The sequence below is a fragment of the Anguilla rostrata genome, chromosome 3, assembly GCF_018555375.3.
Source record: "Anguilla rostrata isolate EN2019 chromosome 3, ASM1855537v3, whole genome shotgun sequence".
NCBI lineage: Eukaryota > Metazoa > Chordata > Actinopteri > Anguilliformes > Anguillidae > Anguilla > Anguilla rostrata.
Window position 1 is genome coordinate 25530846 of NC_057935.1, and position 18898 is coordinate 25549743.

An 18898-nucleotide genomic window follows, 5' to 3' on the forward strand; every position below is an offset into this window, starting at 1 on the left:
TGTATGTAGTGTGTGGTAATCCAATTCCTCTTCGGTTACAGATTCAGTCAGAGATTTTCCCCTGAAATTATTTCCATTGGAAGGTCAGCATCATGTCTGAAATACAAAATGCGCAACACACTTTACTTAATATGATTCGAATGCACTGCTGCCAAGTTCATTTGTTGAAAGACAGCAGGGTTGAAATCTGACATTTGATTGATTTACAGGCCCAGGCCTAAACGTGACCAGACTTCTCTGAGACTTTGGCTACAGCAGCTTCACCTAGAAACACCCATCATGCAACTTTCTGGATAAGCCACATTTTGACAACACCCACCTGAAAATCTCAAGAGTAGAACACATTCATTGTTGAATTTTTGAATCCATGAAATACAATTAAGAATACTATATGCTAGTAATACTAGCTTTGGTAAATAAGCCACATTCCAGGGATGTTTTCATTGACTAATATTCAATATAATACAATACATTTTATCAAATGGAAATACAGAACATTTCATAAAAACATTTCACAAAAGTCTTGACACTGTAAGAGAACAGTGTACAAAAAGTGAGAACAGTGTACATATATAATGTATATTTATGTGAATGGGTATGGTTATGGGTATCTTGCAAAATACCTGAGGTACTATGTGAGATGTTGGGGCTCCTCCGTGGCTCAGTTGGTACATGGGCTCCTCATGAGTGCAGGATGGTCCCTATGGATCAAGGCTACACATGTCTGTTCATTGAGTTTTCACCTTGCAATCAAAGACCATTTGAGAGCCAAGAAGCCAGTTGAGGAGAGTTAATGGTGTAATACTCTTCCTTAACTGAATGATGAAGTGCTCAGAAACAATGCTCAAGTGAGGCAGGATCCCTTGGGTTACTGGTGTATTAAGTCTAAATGATGAGCCAGACTCACACAAGCTACCAGTTATGATCATTGATTACCTGTTGGTTACCTGTAGAACTGTATGTGATATTCTTCAATTACTTCTTCACAAGGGCCAAAACAGTGTATACGAGCAAAACATTTCCTGAGAGCCTAAATGTTGCATATGGGCCATGTTCTTCTTATCCAAGAACATAAAATTTAGATGCGTGTAAAGAAAGTAGACGCCTTCTTAATGCTTAGCTCTTATTCTGTAAGTAGTGGTTGTATGCTGAGTGTGCAGGACACAAAATATATTATTTTATGTTTGTTCCAATAGCAGGAAACCTATAAAACAGGGAAAGCATTTAGAAATTAATGGTGCAGCTATAATGTCATTTCAAGTTGACTTCACTCTTTCTGCTCCAGTAAATTTCAGGATGCCAGTTGAATAGCCCTGCTGCAGGGTGTGAAATAGTCACTGGCTCATCAGTGAGTTGAGCACAGTTAAGCACAGAGTTAGAGATGACTTGGCTGAGAACATTATTAATACATAGCTTCGTGAAGCCACTGTGTAATGTACAAAAACTGTATGGTGGGATCAGATAGCAGACACTTATAAAGACTGGTGCCTTGCAGCAATCTAAAATCCTCCTTTTCACCTGGACTTTTTCTTTTCGCACCATGGGAATTTGCATTTATAATAAGTACATTTTTATATTGCGATGGTAAAATGACTCCGCAAATATCAATCAGAGCATTAACAGCTTTCAAGTAATTGTAATAGCAAAATTGAGGAGTGAGTGACAGAGAGAGGGAGAGAGATCTTTGCCTGAATATTTTCCCCAAGGAAAAGGAAATGCTAAATTGGGCTATGCATATATGCAAATTCATGTCATCTCCTCCATATTTCTGATGAAAATACAAGAGAATCAGAATTACAACCTGAAATCCACATACAGTAGTTTGAAATGACAACAGTTGGTAAGTTTTGACATCTGTGGGCATTTTTAAGTCTTTAATCTACAAATGTCACAGGTAGACTTCTCCCCCCTCATAGCCAGTTTCCCAATGTTTCACACTGCTCCTTTGAGATGAATGATATAGGAAGCATACAAAAGGATGTCAGCATGTTGATATTTTCGGTCCTAACCCACACACATTGTGCTATTGTTAATAAATAGTTAAGCTGCATTGAATGCTTTGCACCATCAGAATGCTAGAGAATCCATTGATTTGGCTTCAGAGCAGACTGGTTGAAGGGACGCTAGATGATCTGCTAGAATGTGGACACTAAACCTAAGACATAAAGCCATATGTCCGCAACCCTTGTCTCAGAGATCTGCGGAATCGGCTGGGTTTTGTTTTCTTCTTCAAATCAGGAAGACATATTGTAACCTTGGTGAGATGTATTATCTGTGTAAACATCAGCCTTAATTGATAAACTAAGAGATAAATAACAATGGCCACGAGTAGGCCCTATGGCTCTCTAGAACCAGAATTTTTTTTTCTGACAGAAGCCCAAGTGAGAAATTGCTCAAAATGTATTTTAAACAATATCTTTTAATAATTGTTATTCATCAATTCCGCTTCATTGTGCATATGCCACATGCATATAAAATGTTTCATGTTGCTTCAATGAAAGTTTTTAGATGTGGTATAAAATACTTTACTAAACTAATCTTATGCAAGCTAAAACATTTTTGCTGCTAAAAGGATTGCAGAGGCTTCTATTTGTGCACAACAAAATTATCAATGTTAAATCAATCCTAACAGAGTTTAAATGAGTCCAGTAGGAACCACATGCGCTTTATTAGAGGTAAAAGTGCTCTATTTGTTCAGTGTTTGTAGTTGTTTCAGCAAGTGTTTCAACACTATTTAATCTGTTCTTCCATGGTCCCCTTCTTCCTTTACATAAATCCACTATTAGGCTGTAATGTTTTATATTAAATATTGAACATATTAAAGATTTAACTTCTGTGTTTAATGTTTGTATACATGTTTTACACACAGGATACAAATTCATTCAAATTCAACATTCCATTGGATATGGTATAGCAAGCCTAAAAAAACATTTTAATTGTTCATTAACAACAATTTACTGAATGTAAAATATAACAAGACAGTTACACTTGCTTTGTAACATAATTTTATTAGATGTTAATGTGTGGATATGCTTTTTCAATACAACTCATGTTGGAAAATCAAACAAATTAATATGCAGTATATCTGTGACTGGTTCAGCAGTTCATCATTCATAATACTGCTTTGCTGAATCAAAGGAAACAAATAACATACAAAGGAAATAAAGTAGATAGAAATCCTCTTTTCACTCATTTTATGAAAAATCATATTTTCATCCTTTCTGTTAAATCACAAGCAGCAAGAGGAGCTCGTCATAGAATGTCACTCATTTTGGAGGATCGGAGGAGAAGAAGCTGGGTTTCTTCCTCAGTTCAAAACTAATCCACTGGCCTTTAGAAGTTTTCAAATTTACAGTCAAAATCAGTCATTCTGCATAAGATGTACTTCCACTGTCGATCTCTGCAACAGATAAAAAATTTGAATGAATGAATGTATTCAAAATAATAATAATAATTATAAGAAGAAGTCATATATTTCTATACATATATTTATTTTATAAATTGGGATGGCAGGTATGTTATGTTATAGCCTATGTTAAAATGTTATAATTGGTCACTCTTATTTTAATTCCTAAATTAAATTTATAACAGTATTGCTTTCTGGAAGAACGTTATATTTCTTAAAATTTGTTTTTAAATTAATAAAAAATGGAAACACATAGCCTGCATGTAATGGACATTTAATGTTAATGTTTTTTTTTTGAAACACAGCTATTCAAAATTCCATTTGTGAATAATGGAAATAACAAAGTTTTCAGGTTTTTTTTTTTTTTTTGTGAATAAGGTTCAGTGTTTACTTCTTTAGCTTTTGGTGGTGTTGAAATTCCAGTGTTCTGTGGGCCCATAAAGGAAGTGGCTTCTAATTTCGAAACAGGCCTCCATGAGTCACCAACATGATGTAGACACTGACTTTGTAGGCTGTTACATTTGTGAGGGACTAACTTGATCCCTACAAAGGCAGCTGCCTACCTGGTGTGTTTGTCATTGATGGTTTTCTTCATTGCTAGCATGTTTTCACACTACAAACTCTGCCAAACATATTCTGCCAAATTCTGCCAAACGTGTTTGTGCAATATATTTTCCCATCAGCAACACTGTGCTTGTCTGCTAACAATAGTATAATAGTGCATCACTAATGATGTCATCACCCCTTGCTTCTCCTTTGTGTATGCCTCCGTCATCTTACTTCCTGGAATAAGCGTGGATCAGTGCAGATTCCTCTTTCACCAGCCGCAAACTGGCCCACAATTCAATTGCAGCCAACCTTAGGCTAAATAACTTTTTTTTTTTTTGGTGTGCTTTTGGGTTCAGAAAAAGCTTCCACGTCTATCAAAGGCATTTATTTTAAAGAGGAAATGTAGCCACCAAACAAACCATATGTGAAACTGAAAGCAACATAGCTGAAATTGCATTCTGAGCTCTCTACCATAAAGTAAAAGATAAAGCAGGAGAGGTAGGTAAGCGATTTCATAACATAGGTTCATGTATTCAGCAACCCAACCATGAGGTGTATGGAGATATCAGCTGACCTGAGAACTCCGCTGAAGGTGGTTTGAGCCCCTCTGATGAAGTAGCCGTAACTCGGAACGACCATCTCCCCCTCTTCTTTGTGATATTGCGGAACGTCAGAGGTCTGCCTGTAGGAGAACTTAGAATCACTTGTGGATTCTGATGCATATACTCACAAACTGGTAGGTGAAGTGTAGTCACTTAGTATCAGGGTTGGGCTCAGTTCCATTTCCAATTCAAACAGTTCCAGAAACAATTCGTAATTCAATTCATGAATTGAAAAAGTAACTAGAATATAGTATATGGACATTTTATTTCTCATTTCCAGAATTTACTGAATTTGAAATGGAATTGAGCACAACTCTGCAAAACAGGGTGTTTGGCAACCAATGTTTTTGATGAAACTGGTGGTAACAAGTTGTATTTTGGCATACGTGGATCATAAAACTGTAGTATGCACTTTTCTCCACTGTATCTTTTTGTTAATTATGCATTGCCCTTGGTAACCAACCCTGTTCCTGGAGATCTACTGCCCTGCCTGTTTTCACACCAACCCTGACATGGCACACCTCCATTAACAGGTAAAGATCTGCATTGAGCTGCAAATTAGTAAACTCAGGTGTGCCAAATTAGGGTTGAAATGACAGTCTACAGGATGGAAGATCTTCAGTAAAAGGGGTGGTTGCCAAAACGATCGCTCATGAAGCGTCAGCTTTTGAACTGAGTTATTGCCGTCATGGAAGCTACCGCTAAACACACCCCAAAAATTACCCCTCTTTCAAAATCACTGAAGTCTCCTCCAGTAGGTATGCTAGCCAAAATCATAGTCAACTAGTCCTGTTCAGAATTTGTATCCATGCATGCTGGGATGTCTTCTACTTCATTAATGGATAAGTTCATTTTGCTTCAGAAATATTTTCTGCCCATGATATTCTTATTGCCCCTGATCTATCCAGGTGTTTATATTTTTTACTTCCTGTATATGAGCAGTGATAATATAATATGGATAGGACATTGGTGTTGTTGCCTTATGCATAGAAACCAAACAGGAGCTGTACCAATCATGGAGTACATTAGAAATAAGAATTATAACAATGGCGATAGAAACTGACAGTATCCAGGAAGTACAGTCAGAAAGTATCAACCAGTCAGAATTGTTGTTCTTCTATATGTTGTCAGATAGTCACAATATCAACTGTGATTGGTGTGAGAGGGGACAGCTGTAATGTCCTATCTCAAAATTATTATCCTAAATATGTTACAAACGGATGATCAGTAGCTTACCAGCAGGAATATGGGCACCGGCGGCTGTATCGGCAACAGTAAAATTGCCATTCACGGTCCAGAAGCCCAGGGAAGTACCAGCTCTGCACCCCTGCCACTAGCCCATTGTTGGAGCATTTGGAAGTCCTGCAAAAGAGCACAGTGGTAATCATCAGAAGATGTTTGTGATGTAATAATGCCTCCGAAATATTGTGCCACCCACAATTCCATAGACCCCATTCCTTATAATAAGCTCTACATGTTCTCAAGGATAAGATAATAGGGATAAGACAGCAGTCATGTCACCTTAATAGAATAAAACACAGCGGAGCTCCGCCAATTACAGATCACAGAGTATGCTGGTAACAACCATCAAACAAAATGTACCATGAAATAGCCAGAAAGTATCCTCCAATCACTGTCTGTGTCCTATTGGCTGTTACTCATGTACACTGTGCTTGGTAGAGCTCCTCTTTTTTGAACAAGGTGACTTCATGTCTGTCTTATTCATATTTTTAAAATCTCTGCTTTCTCTGACTTTGAGTCGTATATGTAAATGAGTCATACTTGAGGAACACTTGCGGTAGAAGTAGATTATAGAAATAGTTGACCCTCGCTCTGTTTCTAAATCATTTCCATCTGCCACTCTCAGAACTGAGCACAGACTCTAGGGATATGTGCTTGAATGGCTGATCTGTTGATTGTAATACTTGATGGCAGGTAATTAAAATTGCCTGGCATTGATTCAAACTGTCAACACTACTACTGCCATTGATGAGGTACAAAACTGGGTAAGCTACGGAAGAGAAAGTGAGATTGTGTCTAACGAAACACTGCTGAGCTGGATATGTTGAAGAGGTGCTCTGTGCAAATGGAGTTTTACATGAACATGTTTACACTGTTTTGCAGTTTCTGCAGTTTTACATAAACATAAACATTTGCTGATGCCCACCCCTGAACAATCAGTCTTAGATTCCACTACTTTGTTTTAGCAAAAGAAGCCTGACATTTAGTAAAAATTGCAGTGGTACCGTTGACCATTCTAAAATGTGATATTTCCCTCAGCATATATTATCTTTATGCTGAGTCATTTTAAGTGACAATAATCCTCATTTCTATCATCTGTCTCTACTCTGGGGACACGTTCCCGCTCCTAACCTGAACATAGATACTGCTTAATTAAACTCATTTTCCTCAGAGTGCTTTAGATTCGCGGAGAAGCTCGTGTTTTCCATTTTTTCAGGATGTCAAGGTCAAGTATCAAAGTTTGAGAGGGATTAATGTTTCTCTTTTTTTCTCATGTTGAGAGAACAACCCCAGAAAAAAATTGTCTCAGCTTTCAACAGCTGGTAATTCCTCCTTGGGGTTGCACTCCTTTACCACAGTGACCTTTCTCGAAGCTGAAAATTAAGAGGGATCTTTGGTCACTGCACCCAGTGGGGTGTGTCCTGGCAGTGACTGCTAGGCTCATCTCTGTGGATTAAAATGAACAGGAGATAAATACATTGATAAAGGCTCGGGATTCTGCCCTGGCAAACACCCACCACAGAGCTGATTATAGCTGATGTTTTCCTGGATAAGAAGGGTCTATCCTGAGCTGAATTAGCCCATGGAAAATCCCACAGTGAACCACAGTGAGCATGCCCACCCTTTATGGGAATGGACCATGCTGCAATATATAAAATAAAATATATTACAAAAGTATTGAAACACTTCACAATAATATATTTACGAGAATTTTTTTTTTTAAGAACACACATATTTAGCATTATATTTTCAGAAAATCAAAATATTTCCAATATACTGCAATACATTCAATTTCTGTAAGGGCAAGAACATCTGGTTTATAAATACTCACATACTATGAGTCTGCTCTTATTTCTTCATTGTACTTGTATAGCATGGTTGCCAAGTACAAGTGAAATGCATTAGGAGCTTTGATTAGGGGCACTGTTAGATGCTTGCATGCATGCTCTCACAATGGTTTCCTCAGGCTATACTGTACTACCAAACCAAATCAGAGAGGGGAACATTGTTTAATGAAATGCACATAAAAGGATGTGTCCTGACAGGGTATTGCAACCAGAGAAATGCTCTGGTCTGGATTTCACAGAGCAACAATACAGGACCGGAAACATTAATGGAACTGTTGCAGGAAGCACGGGAAAAAGGGTTGACATTCATTTCTCTGGATTGGCTATAACAAAAACTGAACAAAGCAAACTGACCCCTTCTGACAAAAGCCAGGAAAGATGGAGTACAATGCTCCCAGGACACAGAGGGAGGTGAGAGGGAAGTGTATCAGGAGATTATGAGGTCTCCCAGGGTCATTATTGGACAACAGGGAACCATAGCCATGTCAAACAGAAGAGGGGGGGGGGGGCTGTCGGAACCAATCATGGACCGGGGTCAGGGTTTGTTGGGAAACAATTGCCACAGACATAGGCAACAATAAATCATGCAAGAATAGCATCAGAGAAGCAATTTACACCCCGTGAATACTGAAAAATTAAAATGTGTTTAAAAAATATCATTAAACGAATTATGTGGTCTAGGGATGGTTGTGGCCCCACATATTCGCATAAAGCATTTATACCAGCAGCCAGCTCTGCATGTAACAGACAGGTTGTTGGTCAAATTTATTCTGAAAATAAGGAATTTCTCAAAGTTTTCTTGTGAAAGACCAACTACACTTCAAGTAAAGGTCTGTACCCATAAAAAGTTGTTCTTCTGTGGCCGTAACCCTTGAAATTCATTCTCACCTCAAGGCTGCATCATTATGACTACACATTACAAAAAGTAACTTGCAGCAAAGAACTGAGATGATGAAAGAGCGATTTATGAATGTACATGCAGTATGGTGTTACTGACCATGTGACTCGATGGTGACCACCATCGTGATGGAAACACACAGTGGCAAGAAAAGATGGAGGAAAATCAGCCCTTCATTCATTCTGACTTCAATGCTATTTATTTTTATCATGCGATGTGGAAAAATACATGGCAACTCAATGCAGAATAGCCTATTTGGTTAGCAATCCCCAATAAGATAACTCTGAAATGCCATTTTAAACCATAATCAATCACCTCTGTAATGGCAATAGCACAGCCTCAAGCCCAAATGGATTAGAACTAACGATAAGCTGGATAAAGGTAAGTCAGTTCAATGGGAAATAATGCAGTTTACATCAGACTCTGCTGTTGCTGGCCCATGCCAGGTGTACAGTAGGGGACTAATTAGTACTTAATAAGCACCTTGTCTGGATTTGTGTGCCCCCTGTGTTTGTTCTTTGATGACTGAATCACGGTGCTGCAGGAAAATAATTAACACCAGGTTTCATAAAAGCAGCTTCTCTTCGGGGGGATGTGAAGAGGGGGCCTTGATGACTGCTGCGGCAATAGTCAGTGAAGAGAGGCACTGACCAGATCAGCTGGTGCCAGCCGTCAGCCGGACACTACAGTGGTCCCTTTGCGGCACCAAGCTATCACCAACATCACCTTGACAGCTGATCCTCATCTCATCAGCCTAGCCTTCACTGCCTGCTAGTGTACTACTCTCATACCAATTTGCAAAACAATGGCAGACTGACAGCTGTGTCAATGGCAGACCACTATTGGGTGGCTGACTGGAATTGCATATTAGCCAGCTGGGCTCACATTATAGTGTCATAGTATATAGCTACCAGACCTGAAATTGGTGGGAATTCACCCTTCACATTTTGTGGCAGATGTGACAGTGCATAGTCTCTAATTTGTCTCCTCACCGTAATCAAGTGCGTTTTTCATTACGCGGGGCAGAAGATTCACCGTGAACACTTTGCAGATTCGATGTTATGCATGCTAATAAGAGAAGCCCGGCAAGGACGATTTTTGTTTAATGAGGAACGAACTGCATGCGAATTTAATGTGATTTGTCTACCAGCACAATCTTTACTAGTCTCATCAATCACCACATTTACAAACACATTTGTGTTCATTCTGCGTATCCATGCATGTGCATGCTCACATGGATGCATCTTATTTGCTCTAGTGCTGATTTTCAACAGCAGAAGAGTGAACCGTGGGAAGCATGTCGCAAGCTAATGCGTTTTCCAATTTGTCCCCAGTTCGGAAAACATACTCATCATCGTAACTTATGCCTACAGCTATGGAGAGCACAGACAGGCATGTGCTCTCCTAACAAACACATGGCGTCAGCTGATGACTCTTTCTGGTCCATAAACTGAGCTTCCATACACTACAGACTCTTCATGTGCAGCTTGAGCCAGCAGACTGTTGGCACTCAACTCATCAGCGAGGATCACTGCTTGATGTGATACGCCCTGAATCCCCCTCCTGGGGTGACACCACGACCAATTACCATGCTGCAGGGCTCCTGGCCACAGTCAGAGCGCTTATGACATGCTCTGGAATAGTGACAGAAATTACTGATGTTGAGAGCTTAGAATTATTGGAATCTGTCTGACATTTTTATCAAAAATTAGTTATTGAGATGGAAATTCTTTTGCGGACTGTTTCTCCATAAAACCGATTATACAATTAAAACACGTTAAACTAGCGCAGATGAAAGACAAAACAATGCTATGGTATGGAATTGGAACATCTGGAAACTTGCTATCTCAAAAGTAAACTCACACATCTGGAGGCAGAACACTTTAATTAGGACATGATTTCTTATCGAAATGGAAACATCAACAATATTTTTAGATGAAAGGAATGTCTGTTTTGTGTACATGCACTTGCTAAGTGCAGTAAATACGTTATGTGATGTAATGTTTGCTTTGATGTTATCTGCTTGAAGAAGTCTGGCAGTTAGTCCACGGAATTTATTTATTTATCATTTTGATGCTTTGAGAAACTAAAATGCATGTTGCTAAGCTGCACAGATGTGCCATAACAAAGATGGAAATGGGAGACTTTACTGAGCATGTGTTAAAACTTTATGGTAGTTTCAGTCTGAGGGGAGACAGAGACTGCCATAGAGATACTTATACATAGGGAAAACTTTATTGGCCTTAAAATTTGAGCTGCTTTGGCAAAGTCTTGTTTGAATAGAACACATTTCCTGAGCCTTGAGTAAACCAGTTTCTAAAAACAATAGCATTTCATTTTCCAACAAACCTAAGGTGTTCCCTCAAGATGTTATAACAGCCACATAACAGGAAAGTCCTAACCCAATCTTTCCTGTGCAATACTCTGGAAATAAGGGAAAATGTTATTGTAATAAGCCATGTAAATACTCTTTGAAGATTTTTTAGAGATCAAATGCCAGATGCACAAGTCCGCATATCTCTTTCCCATAAGTAAGAGAAAGATATACTACTTACGGGACATTAAACTGTCGCGAGTACCACAACAAAATGACCCATGATTTTCAAAGCGGGGTGGATGGAAAACACGCAATTGCACTACCAAGGAAATAGCTACAGTGTGTCATCTGGGTTATGTATGTTTAAACTTTGTTATTTATATATAATTCTGACATTTTTTTATGGAAATGGAGCTCAATAGAGTGTCACAAAGACACAAAGATAATTACAAATTACCACTGCCAATAAGCTTGGAATGTCTTAAAATGACTTGAAACCATACAGTAATGTGATGCAGTCCATTTAAAAGCCAAGCAATGTGTAAACTTGTCAAGAACCATGGCAGCTGTCATAGCTGCAGGAGGAAGACACCAACAGCATGTACAGCATGCAAGAAAGATACTTGTATAGGGTATCTTTCTTAGGGTTAGCATAGGCAGAAATTATTTGTCCTTACAGACAAGTCTGTCATCAAGAAATTCTAGAATTGAATAAGATGAACTTGTGACATCTACATTGATTTCTGCCATGCTTTAAGTATATTTAGACCTAACCTTCCATTTTTCCATACAACCATGCTATTTAATAAAAATTAACTAATTGTTCCAGTTCCAGTTCTATGAATAGAGGTAGTAAGTTGTTCCAATAACTATTGATGAGTTTTATTAAACAAATCTTGTCTGTGGAACAGTGGTTCCTTTTTAGTCATTATTATTCATGTTGCATTATTTATTATCCCTTGAAAAATGCTAACTTCCAAATTAATGTTATTAATGGATAATAGTGGCATATTTTATTTTTGGACCCATCTCTCTATGTTTAATGATAGGAATTCACTTCAAATATCACCAAGATTGGACTAGATTTCCATGCTTCATTAACTTCCCAGTAGTAGCCTTATGAGAAACACATTATTAATTTTATCCAAATTGTTATTGAAGTTTGACAGTCAAGGAAAAGGTGATTGTTTAGTTTACAATTGACCTGATTAAGACACAATAAATTAAACGGTACTCAATAAAAACTAATTGTTATAAATTGTTAACCATATAATTTTCTCCCAAGCAGAAACTGGTGTCAAAGTACAACTAAGTGGCTAATGTGTCTGAGTACTCAACATATTACATTTGTCTGCCACTTTCATACATTTCATTCACAGTTCATATTCTACAGTCTGGCAAAACTCATGTTGACATTTTTTGGGATTCAATTATAAATATGGAGTTGGGAACATAGTCAATAAATACCACAAACCATTTGATATGTACAGTATATGATATATGCATAAATATAAATTTTAAAGTTGAAAAATACCATAAATCAGTGCCTGCAGTGGGCTAAATCATTCAGACAGCCATCTCCGAGGCTGTGTTCTTCACACCTCATTGTAATTGCAGTGCACTAATCACCCATGCATGGCCACTGCCATGTCCAAGTTCTTAGTGTAATTTCTCCCACTTTCCCTGACCCATTCTGCTAACCCTCACCAGAATGTACCGTATCTACCCAGCAATTTGGTTAGTGATAAGTCATCTGAGACAATGTATATTTTATGCGGATAGACTACATTTTTATCCATTTTGTAATCATACGTACAGAATTAAAGTTGGATTAACATTGTGCACACTGCAACAGGTCTTGCACATACAGTTATCATTAGCATGCTCCTCTGCCCCACCCCCAAAACTCCTTGCCACGTATTGATAGACATTCATCTTTCAATATCACATTAAGATACTGACAATGTTTTTCTGCTGTCTGTTTTATGAGAAATCCAGATTTTTTTAGGTCATAGCAAAGTCAAAGGCAAATTTCCTCTTCGCGTGAGTAAGTTTATATTCTAGTTTATTTATCACAGGCTTGGGAGCAAGAGAGAGATAGACAGTGAGAGAGAGAGAGAGAGAGAAAGAGAGAGAGAGAGAGAGTGGACACTAAACCTAATACATAAAGCCATGTGTGTACAACCCTTGTCTCATAGATCTACAGATTGAGAGAAAAAGAGTGATAGACACACGGAGTCCTACCATTCCATGCCGGCTCGGTTGATGTCGTCCCACCAGCACTCGGTGACCTCACCGAAGCCTTGGGGGGTGGGTTGGCAATCGAAAGACCAGAGGCGGTCGGATCCCTCCTCCGCGCTGTAGTGGCTCCGAATTGCCACCAGCAGCTGGCCATGGGGGCACTGGAAGTTGAAGCCCTGCCGGTATATGTTGACCCAGGGCCCCTCCGGCATGTTCCCGTACTGGGCCGACACTGTGGCCAGCAAGGGCAGAGCCCAAAGCAGGAGCGCGGGATGCATCCTGGACAAACAGCGGCAGGGAAGAAATACTGAGCTCTCCGCTGCTCTCTGGCTCTGTTATAGGCTTCTCTGTGGACATGGGGTTGCCAGATGTTTTATATGCAATGCAGGGCCGGAGCCCGTATCTAATTTGGAGCCATGGAAGCTGATCTGTTTTAAAGGGATAGTTCACTTTATACCACATCTGGTAAGCATTGCGATTGTTTCAGTTTTATTATACATTTTTAATTGGCCCATAATTTTTTTTTTGCCTTCAGAAGTTTCCCCCTCCCACCCCCATCCTAAACAGTCTTTTACAAGAGAGCGTGAGAATTTTGTAAGGACAACTTAAAATATGGCTAAATGTACTGAGTGCACCAGTCATGTGAGAAAGACAGAAGGTAAACTATCAGCTTACGCAATTTAAGATTTTAGAGGGAGGAGTCTCTGTGTGAAATGGTCCTCACTGAGAGCATGCTAGATCAGACCAAACCGTCTTGGACACTTCCTGTTTTATATCTTCTATTTGCTGTATAAAATTTTATAAATGATAAATTTTATTTTGCAACCAATAAAAAAAATGTTTTTCTATGCATTCTCTCAGGAACGGACGATGGTTCAGACACATACAGAAATGCATAAACAAATGTTCTTCGTGCCACAGTGAGGTGACATTGCAACAAAACATCGAGAACCCTCTGCTGCTTACATCATAGGAACGGCTCCACCCCAGAACACCGTGACCTCCAGAAAGGCAGGCCGTGCTGAGGAATGTCTGTATCTGTAAAAACAAAAAAAAAAAAAAAAAAAACGAGCTGTTTAAAAAAAAGATATTGACACATCTTATCAAGTTGACTGGAAAGCGGAGTAAACTTGCATGCCTGCTGCACTCAGTTTGCATTGCACTTGATTTTACAATGTATATATTTGAACCCTCTGACAGTATAAACAGCATTAAATCAGTTTAAATCAGGTTAAATCAGTTTACAGCTAGAGAAAGTGGCACCACCGTCTCTCACCATGACGACACAAGTTGTGCAAGAATTTTCAGACAGACATTCAGACTACCAAACTAAAAAGGTTGCCTAACACACCTGGACTATCCTGTTTCTGACTGCATGCCCTGGAAGACCTGAAACTGTACTTAGGTCTGTGTTCGCGCCCCTCGTGAAAAAAAAAAAAGCTTTAAACGGCATTATATTGTAAATATACCATATTTGAAACTCATGTGTATTTGTAGTATATATAAAATGTTGCAGCATCTGAAATCAGCAATAATTTGTATATTTGACCATATGATGTAAAGTGTTACAATATATTTATGATCAGTTATTTCAATATATTTTCAGTAGACTATATACCATTTCTGTAAGGGAGGGCTTTGTCCTTCACTATGAATGTTCACAAAAAATGTCCTTCCTGAATGATTTTATTAAGGTTACAGAGCTTAGCTTACAGGGAAGTATTTAGGATGACATCGCATCCACTTATACTCTTATTCCTCTGATCTTCAAATCTTCAGAATTTCCTATACAATAAGTTGGGAACTTGTAAGTGAACCTAGTGTAAGCATAATTTAAGATCTGACATCAGGGTCATTTTCAGTTGTATTTATTTGGTCCAATTCATTAATTGGGATTCAAATTCAAGGTACCTTCAATGGTGTAACCTGCTTGGACACAGGTGAATATCTGAGCACATCAATCTAGTTTCTCATTGACCTTCAGAAGGGTTTTTAAGGAACACACCCAAGGGCTGCTATTGGTTTGACTAAAACAGATTTACTACAATGTCAATATTGATCTTATACTTGGACTGAAGCAATTACATTATTATTGTATGATAGCATTAATTCAATGTGTAAAATAATAGTATATCATTTTTCCTACCCAGCTAGCAAGCCAGCATGGCCCACTAGCTAGCTGTCCACTATCAGCAAATTTGTTAGTCCACCAACTCTTAACATTGTTAAGTGGTGGACCACAATCGACCGCAATTCGCTGGCAGACGGTTGAGCTGTGGCAGTGGAGATGTAGAACTGCTGTTAAGAAAATGCTAAATAGTTGATGAACAGTCCTGTTGCTAATGGACTGCTCTTGTGCCACTTTGAGAAACTCTGGCAGATTGACAACGGTCCAGTTGGTGCTTGACTGCTGGAAAAGGACAAGTTCAGAGGAAATTTCTCTCCCAGTGGGCTTCAGTGACAAATGTTTTTTTTTCTTATGGGCAGCATGCTATGTGTCTCGTTTGAGCCTGAAAAAGAAATGGTCAACGAACAAAAAAGGTATTCATTTTCAGGACAGGGGGCACAAAGAAGCAGTTGCAAATCTATTATTCAAAGACTACCTTCGACTGAGCTAGAATTAGTCCAAGAGTAAGAAAAAAAACTGACCATTTTAATCTGTTCCAACGACTTTGATTCTGCAGGAAAAGTGCCACTTGCAAAAGGTCTAAAAATAAACAATCCAAAAATAGTTTGTGAGTCGCATTGTGAGGAGTCCTGTTGGAAAGAGGGGGTGGAGTATTATAAATAATATATTTCTTATCTTTATCCACTTTACATTTGGAAAAAACTTATATGGTCTCTAGAATTATTTATTGTAAGGAATACTCTATTGTGATTTGAACTTACTCTGTTTATAAAAAGTCAAAATCTGGATCAAGCAGATATGTACAACCAGCGAACCCAGTTTTGAGAATAATTTCACAGTTCTGTGGCTTTTGATATGGGGTGGGGTGCAATACAGCAGCTAAACTCTTCTGTCTGTCTGTCAGAGAGTCCAAACTTCCATACAGTTTTTTTTCACTTCTAAATAATTATTCTGAGGTAAAAGTGGGCTACATAAAAATAAATTGATTCCTGGAATGAGAGAAAGTTCAATTAACTGCAGACAAGTCATATGTGGCAAATGTAACACCAAGATTCAGGTCAGATATTTTATCCCTTCTGTAAGATATACTAATGGAAACCATAACATTTTTCAGGTCAGCTCAGTCTAAATGACTAATTCAATTGTGGTGCTTCTCTTGTTGTGAAAGAGGAAGATTTGTACACGTGAATCCTTGCGCACAAAACACTGAGTATTAAACTCCTTTGGGAAAGGTGTGGCTACAATCAGGCCTGCGGTTACACTCTTCCTGGCTGTACCAAAATCGCCATTTTGAAATTTAACGAAAGCTTGGGCCATCTCTGTAAAGCCCTGTCAACACCACAAAGACAAACAAGCAGCTGTTTTCTGTCTGTGGCTTTGTTCCCCTGAGTCTGTCGTGAGTGTGCTGCTTGCTGTACTGCATTTGCCTTCAGCTCCTGATAAACAACTCCCCAGTCCAGCTCGGTCTGCTGCACCCACAGATAATGCTGTCTGCAGCATTGTTTATTTTTCTTCTTTTCTGTACTGCTGTATGCCCGTCACACATTAAGATAATGGGCCGCACCCCTTAGAAGCTTGTTTCTCTTTAGCAGGCAGTTCAGTAACATCTTTGATCTATTTGTGCTCATTTTCAGTAATGAATTTTGTTTGAGTAATGCTCTTTGCAGTCTAGTGAGGAAGACTCTTTCTGCTCTTCAGAATGACGGTAGTAGCTCAGCCAATAATCTGGTCTGTTATCTCTTTACAAAAAAGAACAAAAATATATTGAGCGCTAACATAGATGGTTATGGGCCATTCCACAGGCCTCTCTTCAATTAAATAAGTGATAGCTGCAATTTTAGTGCAGCTATCCAGGATTTGTTCTTTGTGCTTTCATAAGTATCCTTTGCTATTGAATGTGGAAACAAGTATTCTCAAGCTAGGCTAATTATTCATCACAATGTAATGATAAGTTAATGATAACGTGGATAATACTTCTTGAATTAGGCCTATATGCCTACACAGCGCTGTTCCAAGAATGACATAGAACCTGCCATAACAGCATATCACAGCTCACAAGATAACACTGTCATAATGTCTGCAGTGAATATTTACAAACCACACTTTAAAATAACAAAAAAAGGATTGCAGCATACAGTACATGTTATGACAGTGCTATGACATCTGTTATGAGCGGTAAAGTACTGTCATGACAGGCTATGACAGAACATTATGCTCTGTGTTATTGACAGTGTAATATAGGCTTCAGGGCGTATGGTATTGCCATAAACTGTAACCTTTTTATGTGGGGGGTGGGGGGGGGGCAACTATAGAGGGTATGCACATGATGTCACAGTAGTGGAAGTCACTGCGGTTACACCCAGTGAGTGGCAGAAAGACTACTGAGTGATAGCGTTAGCGTTCAGCTTGCATGCCGTGAAAACGAAAACAAAAATAAAATGGGGAAGAGCTGTTGTGCAATTGAGTGTACAAATAGATTCAACAAGAAATCGGAGCTATCTTTTTTACAGACTGCCGAAAGCTAAAGAAAAGAGAAGCAAATGGATCGCTGCAATGTGCAGAAACAACTGGAATCCATTACATTACATTCATTTAGCAGACGCTTTTATCCAAAGCGACGTACAAAAAGTGCATTTTCATGATCGTAGACAACTGCTGAACACGGGTTCAGTAAGGTACAATTACTTATTTTGTAAAGCTATTTCTAGCCGAGAACAAAGAACACTATCCTGGTCTAACATCTGCAAGGCCAAACTAGGCAGAAGAATAAGCTAGAGTATTAGGACAAATACAATTTACCAAAAAGTGCAGGGATGGGGCAACATGTAACAAGTGACAGGAAAAAGGGTTTTTTTTTTTTTTTTTTTTAATATATATATACACAGCGTGGTGGTGGTTATTCTAGGTATAGTCTGAAGAGATGAGTCTTCAGGCCACGGCGGAAGATGGATAGTGAGGGGGAGGTTCGGAGAGGGACGGGGAGTTCGTTCCACCACTGAGGAGTGAATCCAGGCACTGAAACGTGGATTTGCGGTTGTCATTTTGTGTCAGGTATGTTGGATTTTTGGGTAAAATCATACCTTAAGAGATGTACTGTATTGACTACTCATCAATTAAATATTTAGCATATTTCATTTATATTCTGTGTAACTGTAAAGTTTTTGTCAGCATTTATTTAAAAAACATCCATGATGATGAGCCTTGTGTTCTACAAACAAAGGGGGGATGGTTAGATAGTATTAGGTAGCCAAGCATATAAATTATTAAGGTATGATTTTACCCAAAAATCTAACATACCTGACACAAAATAACAACCGCAAATCCACGTTTCGGTGCCTGGATTCGAGTTGTTTCTGCGAATTGCAGCGATGCATCGCTTCTCTTTTCTTTAGCTTTCGGCAGTCTGTAAAAAGATAGCTCCGATTCTTGTTGAATGTCCATGGACCACTGTCTCTTTGGTAAATTGTAAGGATCACGGTCGAGTTCAACTGCCTTTAATTTAAGCAGATAATCGTTCGGTTTACTCCCGGTTTGCAGTTTCCCCTACTAAAGGCATCCATGTGGCAGCATGTTTTGCCACTCAGTCCTGACTGAGGGGGCGTATTCCGGTGGGAAAGTGATGTCAATGCATACCCTCTATTGGGGATGTGCCACAAGTTGGGATTGTG

The 18898-nt window shown here is 38.9% G+C and overlaps 1 protein-coding gene across 1 annotated transcript in view; it reads right to left on the bottom strand.

The window, feature by feature from the left end:
- Nucleotides 1-2988: 2988 nt before the first annotated feature.
- The window catches only part of LOC135250542 (dermatopontin-like), a 40793-nt gene continuing 24883 nt past the window's right edge, over nt 2989-18898 (bottom strand). Inside the window, exons 2-6 of the mRNA XM_064326909.1 lie at nt 14069-14140; nt 13106-13381; nt 5794-5919; nt 4530-4637; nt 2989-3400 (exon numbers count right to left, since the gene is read on the bottom strand). Of these exons, the coding sequence (XP_064182979.1) occupies nt 3334-3400; nt 4530-4637; nt 5794-5919; nt 13106-13381; nt 14069-14073 (582 nt within the window). The 5' untranslated portion in view covers nt 14074-14140 and the 3' untranslated portion in view covers nt 2989-3333. The remainder of the gene's footprint in view (nt 3401-4529; nt 4638-5793; nt 5920-13105; nt 13382-14068; nt 14141-18898) is intronic.